General features: G+C 40.8%; 1 protein-coding gene across 2 annotated transcripts in view; it reads left to right on the top strand.

Annotated features, from left to right (window-relative positions):
* The window catches only part of Galnt7 (polypeptide N-acetylgalactosaminyltransferase 7), a 121412-nt gene that overhangs the window by 56459 nt on the left and 41271 nt on the right, over positions 1–23682 (top strand). For both annotated transcript variants that reach the window (XM_051182445.1, XM_051182446.1), the window contains exon 2: positions 2400–2860. In XM_051182445.1, coding sequence (XP_051038402.1) covers positions 2400–2860 — 461 coding nt within the window. The remainder of the gene's footprint in view (positions 1–2399; positions 2861–23682) is intronic.

The raw sequence follows: 23682 nt of genomic DNA, 5'->3' as shown, positions 1-23682 counted from the left end.
GCAGTGTTTTCTAATGATTTCTGTTTTGATTCATCTACAACACTGCACATTTGGAAAGAGCCAGCAAACAGATTAGAGAAAGTGGCACACTACCCTCATTGGAACTACTTGTTGGCTTCAATACTTGCCCCTCTGTTGCAGAATTAGTCATACTTAGGGTGCATTCTTCTTATGATTGCCTGATCCTGAGGGACTCTCCAATCCTTCATGAACATTTTTTTGGCCAGGTGACCTTCTAGTTACTTATTTTTATTGTTTTAAGTTAGTGTATAAAAGTATTGAGTTTCATTGTGGCATTTCTGTGCATCTGCATGTGTGTGTAAGAGAGAGATCATATTTTGTTTTCATATTATATTCTCCTTTCCTACTGCCCTCTCGTGTGTCCCCTGCCACCCTCTGGCTGCCAGCCACCCCCAGGATCCCCCTCTTCTGCCTTCTTTTTGCATTGCCTTTTCTTTTCTAATTGTTTGCCTCTGATGTTATTAGGACCCAAAGTTAGATTCAAGCATAGTGTCTTCTACACAGCCATGGGCACAGAAGCTTGATCCAAAAGCTATGTCTTCTGGAAGAAGGGCATCACATTTATGTAATCAAGCTATATTGCATCTTGTATTTCATGCTTTAGGGACAACTTTAAAGTGACCTCAAATAATGACTTGTGTAATTCACCTACTTCTAGTCTTTACACTTTTTGTTATCTTTGGGCCATTTTATAATATTGAGAAAGAATTCTTGTCCACTGAAATGGAAATTGTGTATAACAGAATACAATTGATTGCTGCCCTGTCTAAACTAATATTCTTGACATTTATGTACTTGTTTGTTCTTTGAGTTTATCCTTGAAACCATTGTAACATGTTTATAGGTTCTTGTTAGTGGAGTAACAAATGTCTACATTCCATGTTAAAATCACTTGTTTTATAAACACACATGTATGTTCATATGCATCTCTAGAGAAAATCATAAGCAGTCGTTAGCTATTGATTTCCAGTACAGAAGGAAAGGTAGAAAAGCTTGCTTTTCATTTTGTGCCTATTGGACCTATAGTTTATTGGATACTATAATATTACTCAAATAAATGAATAATTTTAAAAAAAAATCATATTGAATTCTCTAAAGTCAGTCCTTAGTTACTCCTTACCTAGATTCCCATGTGGAATATCATACATAATACAGAAATTTCTATCTGTAATAAATTGCAAGTAGGTAGCAGCCTAAACACTTGGTTGTGCCTGGAACTCTTACATATTCTTTAAAATGAAGTTTTGAACTTTAATTCTCAGGGTCATGCAATTTAAAATTTTGAGGGGGGTTGAGCTAGCTCTGTTATTGACCTGTTAGAGGATGGTGTAATTGAAACATGGAGTAACTGGGCAGACAAGTTGGCCTACTTTGCAGTTCACAGGGAGCCTTGCGTTACCCAGCTGTGCTGGCTCTATACCTCCTATGCCCAATTACAGCTAACTCTCTGCCTTTAAGCAAGTAGCTCTTAGTAGCTCTCAGGCTTAGGTGCATATTACACAACCTGGGGTGCCTTTAAAACTCTGCATGCCCAGACCAATTAAATCACAGTGCCCGAGAACTGGCACTTTAGTATTCTTTAAGGTCCCCTGAGATGGTGCTAATGTCGACAAACACCACTTTATGAAAAGAATGGCATTGGCTTGGCAAAAGGTTAACATAGTGTACCTCAGAAGCAACAGCACTGAGGATTTCTGGTGAAAGATCTATGTAGGTGGAGAGGGTCCAAACTGAAAAGAGAGCACCACTTACCAAATATTCTTACAAGCAGGGCCTGTCTTTACCATATTACCTGGATGTGGCAAAGTCAAGTGCAGAGAGAGATTTAAAGGCCGTGGTGCCTTGGTTACAATTATTTGAGTTTTGTTTGTTTCTACTTACTCTGAGTGAGTAGAAAATCCTGAATTGGGATCAAATGCATATGTTTACCTTGTTCCTCTGCCATTTTGGGCACAAAGCCAGTTGGCTGTGTGACATGCATCTGATATCATTGCTACCATATGGCTGTATTGCTAACAAAAGGTTCTATTTGTCATATATCAACAGGCTAAAAAACATTGCTGTACCATAAGACCAATTAAGTATCTGTCTCAGTCATTGAGAAATCTTTTAAAGAGAGTTAAATTTATGAAGAGACAAGTAAAAAATGTGTTCATTTATTTTGAAATAATAAGGTGAGAAAATAGCCTTTTTGATCCAATCTGAAAGATGTCTTCCAGTACAGCATCCTGATTAATGGTATCCTGCTTGCATTTCACATTTTAAACTGTTTTGTCATTGCCTCAGCCTTTTCTTGAACATGAAAGTTTGTAATATGAATTCTGCTGTGGTTGGTGTGCCTTCATGTACTCATTGTATATCCCCTCCCTTTTGTATAGGAAGACAGAGATGTCAATAACCCTATGCCTAACCGAGGAGGCAATGGATTAGCTCCTGGGGATGACAGATTCAAACCTGTGGTACCATGGCCTCATGTTGAAGGAGTAGAAGTGGATTTAGAGTCAATTAGAAGAAAAAACAAGGCCAAAAATGAACAGGAGCGTCATGCTGGAGGAGATTCCCAAAAAGACATAATACAGAGACAGTTCCTCACATTTAAGCCTCAGACTTTCACCTACCATGATCCTGTGCTACGCCCAGGGGTCCTCGGTAACTTTGAACCCAAAGAACCCGAGCCTCATGGAGTGGTTGGTGGCCCTGGAGAGAAAGCCAAGCCATTGGTTCTGGGACCAGAATACAAGCAAGCAGTTCAAGCCAGCATTAAGGAGTTCGGATTTAACATGGTGGCAAGTGACATGATCTCACTGGACCGCAGCGTCAATGACTTACGCCAAGAAGAGTAAGCACGCGTCATCTTCTTTCTAAACTTGGGGCAGCTACTGTTTTTATAGATCCTTAGGCTCAGGGAGGTTGTTAGGGATGATGAAAATATCTGTTTCTTTGTTCAGGGAAATAAAAGGACCCTTGTTGAGTGAAATGATCAGAAGGAAGAGGTCTCTATTTGTGTCATCATATTGAAGATATGAAGTGCTAATTTCTGGAATCTCCTACTTTGGTAGTAGCCAAAATATGGCCTCCAGACTAGCACCAGTCTATGAGTATTTTGTTTTCAGTTCACAAAATATAAGTAAGCTTGAACCAGAATGAAAATACACTGCACTGCTAGATAATTTATGTATTGAATGGTACAACCTCCTCTGTGTGTTTTCATTCTGGGACAGGAAAGCTCATCATCTGTGAAACAGTAGCGAATACTAATGCTGCTTTGGACATCTCATGTCCATAACTGGATTTATGCTTTCTTTGACTTTCTCCCTCCATAGTGAAACAGAAATCGAAACAGTTGAGTGTATGCAAGAGAGGTATTCAGAGAAAACTGTGGTCTACACTTTTAAACTATTTTCATGTGTTACAATTTTTAAGTGAAGGATTTTCTGCTCTTAGCTTTTGATAGACAGTGATTATTGAGTAAATTCAAAGCTTTCTCTTCCAGTTTATTCAATAATTGGTTCTACTACTATGGGATCTAAGTAGCTTTCATGATTGTGAATGCAGATTTAATTCACTATGACTAGAAAACTCTTAAAAGGTATTATTCCTGATGTGCTGTTACTGTAATCTTTATTTTAAAAGGTTAACACAGCAGGTGCACACACCACTATATCCACCCACAAACACACATGCACGGATGGACCAGCATTCTTTAGGACTGCATGACAAAATTCCCAATATAATGCTATTCCTTAGATTTTTGACATTCATACACTTAGTATTCAGACTGAGAAGTGATGAATGAAATATGAAAAAAACGTGGAAATTGAGGAACAGCTCTGTGATGGTGAGAGACATCCATCTTATACAGAGAAGCATCAACATCTCGTGGGCACTATGAAGGGAGAATCATAGGACAGTTTGTTCCTACTAGAGCCTGAGTCATAAGATTGCCAGATGTAACAGCTCAAAATACAGTATACTTAGTTTAGGTCTGAATTGCAGATAACTAATTTAAAACTTTAAATTGTTGTCAAACATGGGCATATCTTAAGGTTTTTTGACTTACTTGGAATCCAAATTTAACTGGGTATCCCATATTTTATCTGGCAACCTTCCCAGTCAGGTGTGAAGATGGATGTGACAGAGGTTGGACCTGCCATGTAAATGCTCTTTGGCTCTGGTAACTGGATTGTAGAAAGCTTGAGTGTGTTCCCATTATCTGAGCACAGAACTCATTTGTGTGCACCAGTGTTCTGTGTGCTCTTACGCTACTGTTGGAGGAAGAATATGGGAAGGGGAAAGTGTCCATCATTTGTTGTCTTTCTCCTGCATGCCAGAATGTCCTGCTATTCTGGAATTGCTAGAACGGTTCTTGCAACCAACCTGTGAGAGAAGCCTCACCTGTGTATATAACGCCTAAGGCTTAGAATCGTATAAACCCAACAAAGTAGCAAAGGTAAGACTCATCAGTAGGCATGTGTGTGTGACAGTATGTACTGTGTATTTTTTTTAATATGTAGTTTAAGACACCAGTGCAAGCATAGTTCATTTCTAATATAAACGTATGGTAGGGAAATCATATTGCATACCGTTCATAGGAGAGAGGACTTTGGTTGTCACCACCAAAGGCAGCATGTCTGATCACCCTCAGAACTGTTTTCTTTTATTGCCACTGCCACTGTCTCTCTCCATCAGCCATGTCTTTCCTGAAATCTGGCAAAAAGCTTGCTACCTGCTCTCTCTATTTCTGTTATTGCTTGTTATTCACACAGCGACCAGTGTGATTCTCTAGGAGCCCTAATAAGGTTATTCTCTGCCTTTCCATTGAACTTGAAATAATGCAAACCTGTAACTTGTAGCAACCCTTGCTCTGTGACCTTGCCTTGCAACCCTCCTTTTGAATCATGTTCTTCACCTCATCTCCTGCCTGTGTAGGCCCATCTCAAGATTCCTGTATCTGCTCTCCTTCTGGCTTGCTTCCTCCCTTTTTATCACAGCTGGATTCTTCCCATTCTTTACCTCTTACTTAGTTGGACCTCTCTACCTTTAGGATCTAATTTGTAATGCCTCATTTTATTCTGTTCATTCTCCATAGCAGCTTTGCTTCCAGTACTCGTCAAATCCCCAAATTAGATGCTGGCTTATTTAATTAGCTTTCTTTCTTATCAGATGATAACAGAGGTTGAGAACTTTGTTTTCTTCACTAGGTACTTCTAGGTCAGTAGGACCACACTGGTAAATATGTCTTGAGGAAATGAGTGAGTGAGTGAGTGAGTGAGTGAGTGAGTGAGTGAGTGAGTGAGTGAATAAATGAATGAACGAACGAACGAACGAATGAACGGAGTCTGCCATAGTTCTGCCCCTGGCTTTGTTACCAGACATGAGATCTTTGATCTGCCATTTACCTTCTCTAACTTTAGTTTTTAATTCTTAACAATAGGTTTGACAGTATTGATCTGTCAGGGCTGAGATTAGAATTTAATGGCATAGTAAACCTAAGGTCTTTTCTTACAATCCTGTTAATTAAAACCTAAAGTATTATTGGCTCATTGACTGCTATAGAGATTTCCCAGCACCTTATGATTACATTTAAAAGTGGTCAGTTCTGTTTAACCTTGGTATTCTCTATCACTCTTCTGAAGACATTAATGTCATTACTGCCTAATCTAACTACCTTCCCTCTGTTTGCAATGTCCCTTCCTGTCCCTCTTCATGCCTTCATTAGACCAATTTTTTCCCATATTCTATTCTCTTGCACAACTGCAACAGAACCTAGAAATAACACATGCATTCGTGTATCATTTCTATTAAGTATTGTTGTTGCCCATCAAATAAAATGCTCTGACACTCTATCTTTATGTTTGCTCCCGAGCCTTTCCTTGAAGTTTTTTAGTAATGATGCTCCCTTCTTTGAAACCATATTTCAAAAGAGACTAAATATAATTACCATCAGAAACACCTGTAATTTTTTTATTGGATTCCTTTACACACACACACACACACACACACATGCACGCAGACACACAATGTCAGAGCTAGGGAGATAGTTCAGGGACCAGAGTGGGTCCCTAACACTGGTGTAAAGCCGAGCAGCTGTGGCATCCTGCCTATGATCCCAGCACTTAAAGGGCAGAGAAAGGAAACAGCAGGAACAAGCAACTAGCCACACTAGAACTGGTGAGCTCTGGATTCAGCAAGAGAGACCCTGCCTTAATGTTCCATTTTGGTGTTGGAGTGTGACTGGAGAAGACACTGAGTCTAAACTTCTGGCTTCCACGTGTGAATACCACATACAAGCAAGAAACCAAACACAACTTCATAGCTTTTATTCCTCCTTGAATTCTTAAAACTTAATGTAAAGTAACAAATAGTTTCATAGATTTATGTTAGAATGTCAACTATCTTAAGAGCTTTGTCTAAAATACAATTTAAAATAACGACAACCCCCTGGTTTTGCATATGATCTAGTGTGTCTATTAGTACTTTTATGCTTTTACTGACAGGATGTTAATGACATGCATATTGCATACACCACCCTCTTGCACTTCCCCACCCCCAGTAGAGAATGTGCTTCTTAATGCCACCAGAGACTGTAGGGTGTGGCCAGTGCTCTGCAGCTGTACCTTGCCTGTGTCATTCACATAAGGGAGGACCTGCAAAGCTTAGAGACCTGCTTTGGGTTGTTGGTCCAGCTGTGACATCTAACACTGTGGTTAACTTGCTCATTCTTGTGGCTGTTCCAGAGATGTCTCTGATGAATGTTCTGTGCCCAAGCAGCCAGAGAGCTGCCGAGCTGCCCAGCTGCCAGCATGACTCATGGATATAATGCTTTGAATTGCATTCACTGGCTCAGTAATTTGCTGGTTGTTGATAGCTTATTAAGAGGCTAACAGCATTTGGAGTGAACTGAAGCCTCCATCTTTTTTTTTTTTTTTTTTAAATACTTAAGCCAAGAATGACCTCTCTTGCCTTCATGTTTATTTTTAACAATGAAGTATAATTTATTATAATTCAACAAGTCTTAACTGGTATATCCAGTTAGCTGGCCAGGGGATCTAACAATGAGAAAATACAGTATTTGTCCCCAAGAAACTTACCATCTGTCCTCAGGGAAAAAGGAAAGAATGTCCTAATATAAACTAAAGGAGTCATAAGAAATGTGTGAGCATAGACAAGGTTCATAGCAGTAAGTGCTCACGCGGAGAAGGGCTAGTTAGTACAGGATTCAGGGAGAAGACACTGGGGAAGACCCCTGGAAATCATAGGTAGAATATTCTGAGGAAGAAGGTACAGTAAAATACACGAAGGAATGGTCCAGTTTTCTTGAAACAGAAAGTATTTGGGGGGGGGGGGACAACAAACAAAGCTGGTACCATAGGTAGGGCATTGGCAGTCTGTAATACCATGAAGTTTATTCTAGCTTGGAAGTCAGAAGCTGATGCAGAGAATTTTAAGACTGCTAGACCAGTGTCTAGGGTGGATCTGGGGAAACCAGTTAAGGGGTTAGTGGTAGCAGATAGTAACTCCAGTAGGGGTTACAGAACCAGAAAAAAAGAGACAGAAGAAAACAGTAGGTCTTTGCAGGTGATGGAGTGAAAGGAAGAATCAAAGGTAAATTCATGGCTTGCAAGTCCCGTAACATAAAGAAATGGTGCCAGATACAGTCTTGAAGAATTGTCTAGGACAAGATTTTCTGCCCAAAGCCCATTTGCCTAAACCAGTTTATTCCCTGACTTTCGTGAATTCATGAAGCCATCCAGCAGGACAAACTCGTCTCTATGATGAAGTGGTTAAGATAAAGTATCATCTAACAAAGTTTATGATTTTCTTTCCATTACTGTGAACTGCTGATACAGACACATGAAAAAGAATTCTGTCCTTTTTCTGTTCAGGAAGGCAGCCAGTCAGAGGTATAGAATCGAAGCTGGGTTTGTTTCAAAGAAATGAATTAATATTTTGACTTGAGCAAATTCATCTCCTTCTAATATTTAACCTTACCTCCCACTTAATGCCTTTTGCATCTCAGTTTATAAAGCTATCTTAGTTGCATTTGTAAAGTGTAATAATAGATGTTAAAGTGCTTTGAAAACTCTAAGAGCTACAGAAAATTTAATACAATTGTTAATAACATTCTTAGTTCTTAAGCTGTTCTGTGGAACACGGAGAAGCTTTGAAAATAGTTAACAATTATCCCCATACCTTATACATACGAAATCCTCTCTTACCAGATTTCAAAATAAATATTGACTTCTATGCTCTAATTTTATATTTAAGGTGAATTGTGGTAGTGAGATTTTTCTTATTCTTTAAAGGTTCTCTTTAAGATCTGGGTTTTCTAAGATACAGTAATGTAATTTGGGAAATGGTTAGTATTTGAAAAATGTCATTTCATTAAAATGCTATAGCTTTCTTTTTGAGTTCTTGAGGCAGGACCTCATGTAGCGAACCAGGCCCCTGCATCTTCTTTCCTTGTGTTGAGCTTTGAGAATACCTCTATGCCCAGTCTTGTGATGTTGTTTTTAATTTCAATTTCCATTTGTCATAAGTCATAAGTTTCAGTTAGAGCAAACTAAAATTTGGAGCCACTCATAAAAAAATTAAAACATATATTTGAGTGATATGTGTCTCACATACATACATATGGATAAATGGTTCATGCAGGTGAATATACATTTCTTTACTTTACCCCAGTTTGTATTATCAGAATATATGATGAATCTTTATGAACATCTGAATATATGATGGGTCTCTATCAGAATATATGATGGGTCTATACTAAGAACAATTTTAACTCACAACCCTTTTCTCTACTGAACTCCAAAATATGTCCAAATTTTAGTTTGGCAGTGTGTGGTCTAACATATAATTCTAATATATAGCATAAGCTCATTTAAAAGGAGTTCAAGGTGAGCTGTGGTGGGTATTTTTCTTCTTGGAATCCAAAAGATACTTTCTAACTAAGCAACTTGAGTTTTTTCACTCTTGGAAAAATCTTGTGTGTTTAGGGATTTTTCTGCTCTGCTCCCCTGCTGCTGCTTTCTCCAGTAAACAGGTACATGAAGAGACACACAGGGACATACATGGCCCTCGGGAACCCCCCTCCCCCAGCTGTGACCACAGAGCTGCCTTCTGTTTTAGGTTCTGGCTAACAGCAGCAGGTGTGTTTAAGCAAACCAGAGTTGCCACAGAAATCAAGGGGTGGCCTCAAGTCACCCTTATTCCCAAACACTGAAGAGAGTACCAAATTCACAGCCTGAGGCTATAGAGGCTAGAGACCCTGACAACGTGTTGCTCCAAGTTCCCATGACCAGAGCACCAGAAATCTTAAATCCTTTTGTCCACTCTGGGCACTCCTTTCTTTCACACCCCCTGGGGACTTCACTTCCTCAAGTGTCGCTTCCTCCCATTTGCTGGTGCTGTCCCAGGGGAGTAGGCTATTTCTTCCAGTTCATGTATCTTACATATCACCCAGTGTGTCTCGTCAAGTTAGGAACACCCATTGCTCAGACTGGTTTTCCTCAACCCTCTGCTCCCCACCAGGAGTTTAAACTTGTTTTCTAGAAAGCAGCTAAAGGTATTTATGTTGGGACTAGAGAGGTGGCTCAGCAATTAGGATCAATTGTTCTTGCAGAGGACTCTGGTTTGGTTCCCAGCACCCACATGGTGGCTGACAAACATGTGCAACTCCAGTCCCAGAGGATCCAACACCCTGTTTTGGTCTCCATGGGCACTACACACATATGATGCACAGACATACCTTCAGGCAAAACACACACATAGGAATTTTTGGAAAAGTTATGTGTGGTGGCATTACTAGGTATCCTTTGCCATCCCACTTAAGTGACAGAACCTCAGGTAAACATTGGCTTTTTTGTTTCCTATTCTGGAGAAATTGCTAGAAGGTAAAGCACTTGGTTTATAACACAAATACTGAGTTAGAGCCCCACACCCATGTAAACGCTGGATCCATCCACATAATCCAGATATAAATACATGCCCATAACTCTAGTGTGGTGTCTGAGAGAATCAGGGGCTTATTGCCTGGTCAGGGAGCTTTGGGTTCAGTGGGAGACCCTGTTTCAAAAGATAATGTGGAAAGCAATAGGAGAAGACATCCGATGTTGACCTCCGACTTCCACATGTACATTTGCATAACACACACAACTTTAAAAAGAAAACCAAGTACGTTTCCTGCCTATCAGAAACACCAATGGGACCCCTGAGGGACTCTTTGTACCTGCTCTTTCAGGAATGTCTCAGTCTGGAAGGCTGTCAATCTCTGCAAAGTTAATTAGCCTTTGGCTTCTGCTCAAAGGTCAGTTCCTTAGGAAAGAGGAGAACTAATAGACCCAGACATCCCAGGCCTGTGAAGGGCTGCAGTGTGAAAGTTCAAAGCAAATAGGAAGTATAGGGCTGCCCTCCATGCCTTTGCATGATTCCTCTGGGAATGTGCTGGCTGAGACTGCCAGCAAGCGAGTGAGCGAGCAAGCGAGTGGCAGCCAGAAAGAACCATTAGACAAAACCTGTTTACAACTGTGTGTTGGCTCTTGTGTGTTTGGTAAATAGGAAAGTGGCATTGAGTTACTGAAGAGGACCCCTGAGGTTTTCTCCTGGAGGTTACTGTTTGGTGATAGGGGCAGGCCCCTCATGGTTTAAAAGGGGAACATAGCATATCTATGAAGATCTTAAGGAAAAAGGCCTTCCCTTTTGTGATGCCTTGTGGCTTCAAAACCCACAGAATTTGGCATAATTTTAGGCTCTCTAGGGAAAGTACAAGTGCATCCAGAAAAGCTGAAAGGGAGTTGATTGATGAGTAATGCCATCCTTGGATTGTGCTTTTAATTTTCCTTAAATGAGCTATACTAGAACCTAATGTCTCCCAAAATATGCAGAATGGGGAACATAAGCCTTTGGGTTTTAAGATTGCAAAGTGTGGACTACAGTATCAAGTCTGGGGATTATAATTGTTGTTTGCTTTTTTGCTTTCCTTCAGGATTTGCTCCCATAGCCAGAAAACACGGGTTTTTAAGTGATCCGGTCCTAGGCCTCGTATTTCCTCAAGTCCTAAATTTTGAGTCATCTGGTTTTATTCTGGTTTACCTTAAATCTATTCTTCCTATCTCTTGTTTTTATATATGAAAATCTACGTAGGAATATGTGCATGCCATCCTACCAGAAATACTTGGCTGTAAAGAACAGTCAAAGCCAAACCCCTGAGCAAATTGCCATCGTATGGCAAAGCTGTAAGAAAGGGAGGCATTTTCCCCATTGGAAATCAGTCATTTTATGGAAGTGACTCCCTGTCACAAAGAAGGAAAAGGAAGATACCCTACCTCTGCATTTGTTCTAGAGACAACAGGTATTGTCCTTGGGCCACACACTCAGGAGCTACTCAGAGCAGTTTAGTGAGGGAACTCACTATTGTCAGGTAGACTGTAGAACCCTGTGATGATAACCCTGCCCCCTACACTAGTGGGTGTTTTTCTTCTTGTTTTTAAAGATCAATGTTGCTGAGGGGACAGTTTGTGAATCAGATTAGAGCCAGTTAGGATGCTTTCTCTGTGTCAAGAGTGTGAGGCTGGGGTGGGGTAGGGGTGTGGAATCAGCACCATCCTTCTTCAGGAGGGATTGGGGAAGCCGTAGCAAGTACAGTGTGTATATCCCACGTGCACTTTGAATAAGTTAATTATCTTTGCTCACTGGAAGCTAAATGTTGTTGTTTTGTCATTCCTACAATATAGAAAGTAAATGTGCTAAAAGCTTAAAAAATATAAATTAAAAAAAACTCAGCACCAAAGCCAAGCTAATTACACACGTTACAGTGGTATAAATAACATACTTTAATTACATTTCAGTAATACCTTTTAGAGTGTCACGGGAAAATGGCCCATAGCTATTTCTTCCTCAGTGAATCCTGTGGGAGATTCCATCTTCAAAGTGCAGCTAACACTCTAGAGTAAAAGTCACATTTTTAATGACCCGGTAACTTATTTTAGAGTGAGCACCTGCCATTTCAATCAAAGGGGAAAATGTCTGCATTTTGTTCAGAATAGAAAGTCCCAGTGAGAAAATCAAAAACTAGAATAAAGGGCTCTGAGGAAGATTTGAGTCTCAACTGCACGTTCCTAAGGCTTTGGAGATGAGCAACTGCCACTGTAAGGGGGAGATCTGTGAGTCTTCACTGAATGAAGACAGCCTCAGCAGGCTCTTCTTCCTATGAGGCAAGAGCGCCCCCCAGAGCCCAGTGCTACTGAGCTGCAGGCCCTTGGTCTCCTCCAAGGAAGATCTTTTTCATGGATTCTTTTTTCCAGAATGAGAGGGGATTGGGCAGGGGGGGTGGGGTTGAAGGAAGACAAAGTTGCTGAAAGCTTTGGTAATGCCTCTAAAGCACAATGATTAAGGAAAGAATCAATAGGTCTTTGAAAACTGAGTCCAGTTTAATCAGCTCCTCTATGGCTCATTACTAAGAATCAGAACAACACAAGCTTTCCTTCTATTGCAAATTTCTGACCATCAGAAATCCTATTTATACTTTTTTAGCTTATTATCGTTGTAGAGATAGGGTCTCTCTTTGTTGCCTTATGTAACTTCCAACTTTGGATCCTCCTGCCTCAGCCTATTTTAGTTTATTGATAAGAACTTTATGTTGTAAAGGTGCTAGAGTCTTTGCAAAGAGGTAGTTGGCCTGCTTCTATGAAATCCTGTCTCTAGACTAATGACCCAGGAATTGTGGTGATGGGCATTGATATCTTCAGACAGAAATGGTTTTAAGTGGCATAATGAAGTTGTTTGTCATCATCATAATAATTAAAATTAAATTCATGAAGGCAACCAGGTTTCAAGCATGGGTTCTTTTTTTCTTGGCTGGGCACTTTATTGTAATAGTGATTGCTTTTGGAATTCAGGAATTTAACAAGATACCCAAAAGTTATTCATAGTTCCTGAAGCTTAGACAGAGTAGTAGGATAAATATCCTAAGTATTTATATTATATGATGTCAACTTTTTATAGAACATTATTTCTGTGACCTAAATTCTAAACTTTGAATTCATGGGCTCAGGACCCTGGGTGACTTATTCTACCCAAGGCTTTTTCTTTTTGGCAAGCTTGCCCTAGGTAGCATAAATAGACACAAAATAATTTATGCTTTTTAGTTAATCTTAGAATCTGATTTTCAGCAGGAAACTACAACTGGATGGCATCATTGGCTCTTTTCATCCCAAGTCGCATCTGATCTCAAAGGGTAAATGTGTTGTACAGTTCCTAAGTAGTAAGGTACCAGGGGCTGTGGTCCCAGACACGATGCTGTAGGACAAAGCCAGCCCTACACAGAGTGAGCTGTGTGCACATACACCTTGTGGCATTGTGGGTTGGGTTTGTTAGGGTAAAGTATGTTATTTCCAAGGGTTCTTCTCTGAGCCAGTTTCCTTATTTGTAAAAAGAGGGAATTGTAGGCATGTTTTCAGTCTGTTTCATCCACACAGGTCCTCCAGTTCCTCTCTGTAACGATCTTTTTAGACAATTCTGGACTTCCATTCTTTACATCTTCTTGGAACCCTTTATCCTTAAACCAGTCTAGAAATCACTGCCCTAGATGATCATCAGAAATATCACCTGTATCAAAATGGGCTCCTCTTCCTGTGTTCACATTCTCCGTTAGCTTCTCTACCACCTAGATTCTGAAGCTGAAGAACCAGAGAGCAAGCAGCTGGTGTTGGCTGTCAATTGCTCAAAGTTGCTACAGTTTTCTCCCTTGGTGTTGCTTTTTCCTGTATTCTCAGAGGTCTGGGGATGGGGGTTGCCAGTAGACAGCCTTTGGGCCACTGCCAGATATCACAGCACTTGTTGGAAAGTATCAATAGCTGGAGCATCTGGTACATAGACTAGGCAGCATCGAGCTGAGGCATGGCATACACTGGGTTCTTCCCAGCACATTAGCAATTCACACTTGTTTGGCAGAACTTGCCCTCTGGTGCCCAGCCACTCATTGCTGTGGCCAGTTTGGCAGAGAAAGCATCAGTCTGGCAGCAGAGAGACCAGGTTCATCCTTCTTTAGTTTCCCCAAAGTAGGCAAGGGATCAGGACGGATTAGCTAAGAAGGCCATCACCAGTAGATATTGCCAGGCTCAACCCTGTTTGCATCTCTAGAATATAGCCCTGTTAGCAAAGCCTTTGTGTACAGCAGCTCCCAGGATGGGGAAAAACCCCTCTGCTCTGTAAGTGAAGAAGTGAATGGTTATCTAGCCCTTCTTCGTGTCTAACAGCAACCGCTGTCTGCTGAACATTTGTCATGGTCTTTTACCATGCGTTTATACATTCCTGATTTTGAGGGCGTAAGAACTAATTCTGTGTGCCGAGAGGAGTCATCATCACTTATGTTTCCTTGTGTTTAAGCCTCATCAGTCTTCCCCACATGATGTCAGTCTGTGACATGGTTTGCAAACTGCCTAGCTTACACCAAGTTCCAAAATAGACCAGCTATTTATAGCAGTGATGGTGGTGTAAGGCTGGTTACACTCTGTCTCACTCTCCTTTTCTTCTCTCAAGCGATATGATACAGCATTGAATTCCTTCCATGTTCCTGTCCCTAGGGTTTTCCCTTTTGTTTGTTTGTTGTCTCCTTCTTCCTCTGAGTCCACATCTTTGCTTTCATTCCACTTCTCAAATGCCCCAATCATACTGACTAATCATCTCTAGCAACCATAAGGAAGAGTCGGAGCCACATAGTGGCTTTCAGTGGGAATGGCCTGGGCACTTTCAGAACACTTACCCAGTATCCTCCACATGTCATAGATTTGATTCATAGAATGTTAGAGGCTAAAGTGGCCAAGAAATCTTTCCATGTTCTCATCGTACACAGAGAATCTCCAAGTGACCACCAAAGTGTGGGTGGCTGCCCATAGGGAATCTAAATTTTCTAGGACCTTTCACCACACCCACACCAGCTGCCTCCCCTCCCCCCCAAAAAAGATGAAAAAAGTCTATTTATGAGAGTCTTATGAGAGTTGTTGTTTCATGTGTAATATTCGTGGCACATTCACAAAGTTCTTCTATAGTAACAAACTGGAGAAACAGTGACAAAGAGGAAAAATACTAAGAGGCTAAGTGGGCAAAAGCACTTGCCACCAAGCCTGATGCCCTGAGTTTTATCCCTGGGAGCCATGTGGTATGAACCAGTTCCCACATGCACATGCATCATATATTCACACAATGCAGAAGTAAAACAAATGCAATAAAAATGGTTTAAAAGTTTTACAAGATGGTGTATGAAGATGCCATGAGACCCACTGCTTTGTATGCTAATGAAAGAAATAAGTTTAAAAAATTTAACAGAAAAGCAAAGGATGATAGCAGTCCCAACCTGACTCTCTTAAAATATGTGAATAAAAATCCCAGTTGTATGTTTAAGGACTTTTGCTTAAACTTAAGCTGAAGAACTCAAACCAAGAAGAGGTCAGAGAGGCATCCCAAGAGTGGAGGACTAAGAGGAGAATGTTAAGGGACTGGACCAACCTAACCATCATGCCACGCTTGTCACCTAGATCCCAGATTCTTAGCTGTAAGTCACATATTCACATATGGGGTTGCATAACTAAATACAGAAGTTGTGAAAAATGTAGCAGTAACAACAGCAAAAAAAAAAAAAAAAAGTTCTGAACATGCAGCAACCAAAAATTAATTCAGTGCAGAATGAGCCCCAAGTGTTTCTGCAACACCATTCACCCATTTTATATCATGGAACTTCACAATGGTTCTGTGGGTCTGGACACACAGTACATACATGTAGCATTGTACACTCTGTTGTGCAGTGGAAGGCCCACAGAGATTGCCTGGAACACCTCAGCTGTGATTGGAGACTATGGCATATGATGACCTGTGGTGTTTAACAATACAATGTTTTCTCCTTTCATAGAAACACAACTATGCAGAAAAGAAAAAAAAAAAAGACAGTATTTTTTTCTATTGTCATTTATCAACATGTAAATTACTGACTCTTTGGATAGATTGTGTCCAAATCTTTTGTTTTTTTTTTTTTTTTTTTGTTTGTTTTTCGTTTTTGTTTTTGTTTTTTAATGCTGTTTGGTGCTGGGAGAGTTCCTGCATGGGGACCTAAGTTCAATTCCGAGGAACAGGAAAGAGAAACTCACTGTTTGAGTTTGAGTTACAGGCGAGTTTCATAAGAAAAAGAAATTCAGTAGACTTTTGTTTGGGGATTAGGGTAGAATTTCCAACAATTTCTGAACTGTCCCTAACAGGCTTCTGCCATTCTGTACTACATGTTTCTGTTAAGCAGAAATTCTCAGCCTTGGCAAGTGTAAAATCAGTAGGATAGGTGTGGAGCCATGTACCTTTAACCCTAGGACTGGAAAGCCAGAGGTGGGCTGATCCCTGGGAATAAAGAAAGCTACACAGTGAGACCCTGCCTTGAAATAAAACGAAATAAGATCCTGCAGGGCAACAACCCTTAGCAGCAGAATACCACCTTGGCAAGTCCGAGCCTGAGATCAGGGTACTTGGGGTTCACACACTGCAGCGTCCCATGGAGAGCTGAAGAGAGCAATCAGTCTGACAGCTAGCATTTGGAGATCCTAGATGTCCTCTGATGGGAGATGCCATTATGTATATATGTTTCTCATACTGGTTAATAATAAAGCACTGTTGGCTAATAGGAAAGGAAGATAGGAGGGACTAGGAGACAAGGAGGAAATAGGAAGGAGGAAGGAGGAGTCAAGATGGAGAGTCTGAAGAAAGCAGTATGCCGCAGGCTCCCCAGTAAGAGAAATACATAGATCAGCAGAAATGGGTTAATAATTAAGGCAGAGCTAGCTGATAAGAAACAAGTAACAGGGCCAACAGCATTGTATCAAATACAGAGTCTCTGTGTATTATTTGGGGCTGGCGCGGCGGCAGGACAAGACCAGGCAGCGGCGGGCAGAAAAACCGAACTCCTTACAGTCCTCTTCTAGCCAATGTGGTTCGTAAGACTTGCCTCCTAAAGCTGTGAGGAACGAATGTAATAAAGAACCCAAAAGGTGTCTATTCCAGTAGTAACAGGAGTCCCACTGGTTGGAGAGCCTGATGGTTAGGGGCCATTTTTCCCCGTGTCACAGAGCAGGGGCTCTTGCTTCTGATAAGACCCCTCCCTCTCTCATTGTGTGGCATTCACCCTTGTCTGAAGTGTGCTACCTTCATCATCATCTTTCATCCTGCCATCACACAAGAGTAGAAGCGCTAAAGACAGGGAGGAAACACAGTCCTTCAGACCAACAGAGGGTAAAGAAATGCCTGCTTTTCTGTATTGGAGAGATCAGTCTCTAATTTGCATCAAAGGGAGTGAAGAAAAAATGCATCATGGGTGTAGGGCTTAGTATTTCAGTGATATTAAAATAATACTTCTTAGTAAAGAACACCTTTGTCATTTCTGAAAACCTAACCTATAATCTAGCCCTATAATTCTTTTGGCTAAGCACCTTTGTAGGCTAACCTAGCATCTCGTAAAGAGAACACATTGTCCTTGTGAGGGTAGGTTGTCATAAAACAGGCTAATTTCTCTCTGACTGCCTCTTGGTTACTGCTGTTGCTAAGTGGCAAGGCCGCCCTCCTCATCCCTTGCTGTTCGTTTGGCAGCTTCAGCTTGCAGGGCATTTTTGTATGTGCATGACTTGCCCTGACTTCTTTTAAATGAGTCTTTTGGCTATTCTCTGGCACAGCATAGTTTTTTTTATCAGAGCAACATTTCATTTTAATTGAGAAGATGCAACTCCAGCTCTGTCTTTTACATCTTGTATGCCGGAGGAAGCATTTGCTCGTGGGACGGATATTTGTCTCTCTCCAGCACACTTCCCCTTAGAGTGAGCAGTCCAAGAGCAGAAAATTCCATAGGTGACCCCCAACTCCTGTTCCCCTCTTAGTACAATACTAGAAGTTGAACCCAGAACCTTGTGTATGGTAAGAATGTGGCCCCACCTCCCAGTACATGGTTTTTACTAAATTGCCCAAACTGGCCTTCATCTTACTCTGTAGCCAAGATTGAATCTTCAGCTTCCCAAGTATCTGAGATTACAAGCCTGTGCCACCTAGTTTGACTTTTCAATAACTGCCTTCATTAATGAAATGTCATTTCTGTGCCTCTGCATTTTGATGTGTAGTCAGTTCATCACAGGTCTGCTCTATACTGACTGAATACTGTCTTCCAATACCGAACTATTGTTCCTAGGTGTCTTAGTTAGGGTTTATTGCTGTGAAGACACCATGACCACAGCAACTCTTATAAAGGAAAACATTTAATTGAGTCCGGCTTACAGTTCAGAAATTCAGTCCATTATTGCCATGGTGAGAAACATGGCAGCAGGCAGAGCTGGTGCTGGAGAGGTAAGGAAGTGATCTACATCTTCAGTGTGCTGTACTGGGCATTGCTTGAGCATATGAGACCTCAAAGCCCACCCCTACAATGACATACTTCCATCAACAAGGTCATGCCTCCTAATAGTGCCACTCCCTATGGGTCAAGCATTCAAACATATGAGTGTTTAGGGGCCACTGCACAAAGGCAAAATACAAGGTTAGGCTTTGCAAACTCCTGGTCACAACCTTTTCCAATATTTAATTTTATTTATGTATGTGACTACTTTAAAATACCTCCTACTCCTTCTTTGTATACTATTGAATATTTGACAGAAACCATGGCCATGGAGCCATAACTCATGCCTACACAAACCTTACAGAACAAGATTTTTTTTCTGTAAGGCACAGCACGGTGTCTTTATGCCTCAAAATGCCTGATAGCACTTTGGTATTACACGTGGGGCCATTTTAAACAACAAAATCCTCAACCAAAAGTATGAAAAAAGGAGAATAATGGGGTATTAAGTAGTCTACAGCAGGACTATTTTCTGTACAAAGGCAGAGACAATGAGCACATCATCTTGTCAGTCTGTCAGGTGGCTCCAGGTTCCATTCTCATTGTGGACAAAGACTGAAAAATAAAGATCTGCTAATGTAATAAATATTTTTACTTGGTAATTTATGCCAAAATAAAATCTGATAATGAATTATAGAAATGTCAAGAACAAAAAAGCATAGAGTATCAATTTTTCCATACAAGGAACAGAAAGAAATTGGCCTGTTCCTATTATTATTACTCCTATACTTCGTCTTCCATTTCCTCTGTCTCACCCCTTTCTTCACTTTATCCTCATCTCCTTTTACAGATGTCTCACTGCTGAAATGGGCTTGGGAAGGAAACTGGAGTCCTGCCAAGCCTTGCTCCCCAGAGGCTGCTGCAGTCCGAGACATAAGTGATGGAACACTGTCAGCTTTCTGCACTGTTTGGAATATTTATTAGATTTGGTGCTGCAGCAGTCTCTGTTGATTAGTCTACCTAATCAGAGTTCCAGAGGTGCTGATGACTGTAAACATAGCGGTGCCCTCCCCCCCCCCCCAGGTACCGAGTGCATACCTTTCCTCAACAGGTAGCTGCTCTATTCAGTCTGTTCGGTTATCTTGTTAACTGCCTACATTTTTATCTGGCATTTTAATAGCTTTAGATTGTATCGCCCCTCCTGCTGGAGAGAAAGAAATGATTTCCGTGTAGCACCTAAGAGAACATTCTACCAGTTTGTCACTTCTCTTGTCCTCAAAGAAATGTCTCACAGAGTTCAGCCAACTGTGAAGTCTGGTTCTAGGAATACAGGCAACAATTTGGAAGTCTTGTGGCTTGTGTGATATGGAGAACTTCATTCCTGGGGTGAGAAAGATGTAGTTCTAGGGACATGTGTGTTGAAGATTTCTCTACCTTGGTCCCACTGGACCAGTTTTCCTCCACCCACTGGGTCCAACAGTCACTTAGTGAAATAATCATTCTGAGATGTAATATCATTTACAATTGTTTGGTTAATGGCTTAGTCTTCTTACTGGCTAGCTCTCTCTTAATAATTAATCCATTTCTGTTAATCTGTGTATCTCCACATAACCTTGTCTTGCCAAAGAATGCCTGGGCTTCCTGACTCTCTGGAAGCTATATAGAGGTTGTCTTTTGTCTTTCTATTCCCTCTCTTTGTTTGGAATTCCCGCCTAACTAAATTCTGCCTGTCCATTGGACAGAACAACTTTATTCATTAACCAATAAAAGCAACACATTTGCAGCATTCAGAAGGACATCCCCGTCATATGTGTTTTGTGGGTTTTTTCTTTTTTAAACATATAACAATAAGCCTTATAGTGTGTGCTCCCAGAGGGAAGACTTCACAGATAGACACCAGCTTCAAACGAGATCTGGCATGTTCAGGATGGTATGGCCGTAGACATAGACACCAGCTTCAGAAAGTGGCCATTCAGTATCCAAAGGATCCAACCAAATTACCCATCACTCTTACATCTCAGAGACAGAGAAAAAAAAAAAAAAAAAAAAAAAACAGAAAGCCACATTGTATGTTACAGGTGTTTAGGGAAATTACAATACAGGAGAATTGATGTTCGACACTGTGACATCTTCAGTACTGAGGAAGCTTCCAAATTGATCTCTTTTCATGAAGGTTTTAGTGTAAATCATGCCCACAAAGAGCAATGCTGTGGCACTCGCCCCTCTGGTTGCCAGTGCCTGCCACAAGCAAGCTGGCTTTCAATGGCGAAATATGAGACAAGCATTCAGACAGCACTGAGTAATCAGTTAAGTGTTTTCCCATGAATACAGTTCCTTTAGTTACAACATGATGTCTACTTGCAACCATTTCAAGGAATCTCAGACTTCCTTACCTGTGAGATATACATAACAGAGCCCATCCCAATTGCTTCAGAGCATTTAGGATTTCTAAGGTGTAAGCACAAGATATTTTTCTACCACATGAAGTACTTTATTTCTAAAATGATGAAATTAAGCACAATTACTTGCTAATATTAGGAACATTATACTGGAACTTTAGTGCTGGCTTTCCTTTTTGGATTTAGAGATTAGCAAAAGTTGGGAGACTAGCCCTAGGAAAACAGCTCTTTTCCCAGAGTTCTACATCTGTTATTGTTTCTCTTTGTACATGGGCACATTTGTCTTTTTTTCTAGCTGCCCTGGTCCTTAGAGAAACAGGCTTCTTGGTGGTTGTGTTCTGTGTAATGCATCTGTCGCATTAGTGCAGCTATCTGCAAGGACTGTAAATTACGTGGACTTAGACAGATAACACACTCGAATAATGAAGGGGGAAAGGCAGAAATGAAGTGTGAAGATAGCCTAAGCAGACTTTGCAAATCCTTGGGCTATCCTACATTAAACTGAGAATAGGTATAAGTAATTTTTTAATGTGCCCTCACTTAGAATAAATAGATGTCCGTCCAGCAAAGCTCCCCACAAGGCCAACAGGGCAGTCTGGTGTGATGGTATTCGTGTGCCTGCACTCATGCTGGGGATAGCCTTAGTCTGCTATAACAGCATTTGTGAAGATCAAGGTTTTACAACAGAGCTTTTCCTAGGGAGTTACTGAGTGTGAAGCTGCCAGTGTAATGTTCTCTTCACCTGTAGTCATTCTTACTGGTGATTTCATTTTTAAATACTTTAAATAATAGAAAATTACATATATTTAATAGATAATGTAAAGAAAAACTCACCTTTAGCCCAATAGCCCTACAACTCAGGTAGAGTCTTGTTTGTTTGTGGGTTTTTTTTTTTTTTTTTTTTTTTTTTTTTTAGGACAGGTGTCCAATACCCTGTGTAAAGAAGATGACCTTGAACTCTTAATTCTCCTGTCTCCTCATGAGTACTGAAATTGCAGGCACACACCACCACATCCACTTTCAGGTACTATTCCTTTAAACAATGAAGTTAGGTGGCAATTATTATTTCATGAATAAAAATTAACCTTACATTTATATCAATAAACTAAAACCCATGCCAGTGTAAAATATTTTGAGATTAACAGTTGTTTTTTGGATTAAAGTAGATTCAATAATCTACCCTGTTTTCATTATAATAATCTACCTTTTTTCTTCACTTCTATATCATATCCCTTTTTCTTCTTTAGAAAGAGATTGGCTATGACCAATAACCACTTTTCCAAAACAACACATCCTTAGACCCAAATTGCCAAGTCAAGATACCTTTAAAATATATAGGTTGATTTAACTTAGCAGCCCCCACAATCAAATATCTCTCAGTAGTTGGCTCATTAACAGTCAAAAAAATCCAAAGAAAAAACAATATACATAATCCAGACACTCTTTGTATTTTCCATCTTTACATGGCTTATTATAATTTTTATTACCCTATTTCTTTTTCAAGGACCTCACTTTATTATCTTTAAATTACTATTTTAATCTGACTGTCTCTGTCCTTTTTTTCCTCTCTCTCCTGAGCCTACAGACATTTTTTTAACAGACTGACCAGTTGAGAGGTTTCTTTTTTTCTGAATCTGCATATATATGTATGTATGTATGTATTTAAATTAGGAAAAGCTTATTTTACATATCAGTCCCAGTTCGAGCATCCTCCCACCCTCCCTTGTGCCCCCCCACCAACCCCCATCCCCTCTCTGCTCACCAGGGAGGGTGAGACCTTCCATGGGGAGTCTTCAAAGTCTGTCATATCATTTGGAGCAGTGCCCAGGCCTTCCCCATGTGTCTAGGCTAAGAGAGTGGAGTGGGCTCCCAAAGTCCTTTCGTACACTAGGGATAAATACTGACCCACTACCAGAGGACCCATAGACTGCCCAGTCCTCCGAACTAACACAACATTCAGGGAGTCTGGGTCAATCCTATTCTGGTTTCCCAGCTATCAGACTGGGGTCCATGAGTTCCACCTTATTCAGGTCAGCTGTTTCTGTGGGTTTCTCCTGCCTTGTCTTGACCCCTTTGCTCATCACTCCTCCCTCTCTGAAACTGGATTCCAAGAGTTCGGCTCAGTATTTAGCTGTGGGTGTCTGCTTCTGCTTCCATAAGCTACTAGATGAAGGCTCTAGGATGTCATATAAGGTAGTCATCAATCTCCTTATCAGGGAAGGGCATTTAAGGTAGCCTGTTGCTTAGATTGTTAGTTGGGGTCATTCTTGTACATCTCTGGGCATTTCCCTAGTGCCAGATTTCTCTTTAAACCTATAATAGGTCCCTCTATTATGGTATCTCTTTTCTTGCTCTCCTCTATTCTTTCCCTGACTCCATCTTCCTGCTCCCTCATGCCCACCTCTCCCCTCCTCTTTCTCCTAACTCCCTCTCTACTCCCCCATGCTCCCAATTTTCTTGGGAGAGCTAGTCCCTTTCCCCTTCTCCAGGGGCCATGTATGTCTCTCTTAGGGTCCTCCTTGTTTCCTAGCTTCTGAATCTGCCTTTACTGAATATTTGTAATCCTTTTTTGACCATGAGAGTCTTCAAACCACTGAGCCAACATGGCTAATACCAAAATAGCAGCTTTGGCTGCTGGCTCTGCCCCTGCCCAGCTGCCCAACATAGTAGAGATAACAGTGAGAGTTATACTCACCTCCCCAACTCTGGGAAGCTGTGGGGCCATGCTTCCACCAAGTAGCATGCAGCCCACTGGCCCACAAACCCCAATCTAGTGCTCCATAGCAGGACCTCCCAAAAGAGCTATCTATGCTTTTTAAAGGAGCCATGCCTCTGTTAGCTGCCAGCAGAGAAAAGATGGTTACCAAGAAGCAGCACTTGATTCTATTTATGTGTTTTTAGAATATT

Source organism: Phodopus roborovskii, unplaced genomic scaffold (assembly GCF_943737965.1).
Source record: "Phodopus roborovskii unplaced genomic scaffold, PHOROB, whole genome shotgun sequence".
Lineage (NCBI taxonomy): Eukaryota > Metazoa > Chordata > Mammalia > Rodentia > Cricetidae > Phodopus > Phodopus roborovskii.
The sequence above is the reverse complement of the archived record's forward strand: the minus strand, read 5'-3'. Positions and strand labels throughout refer to the sequence as shown.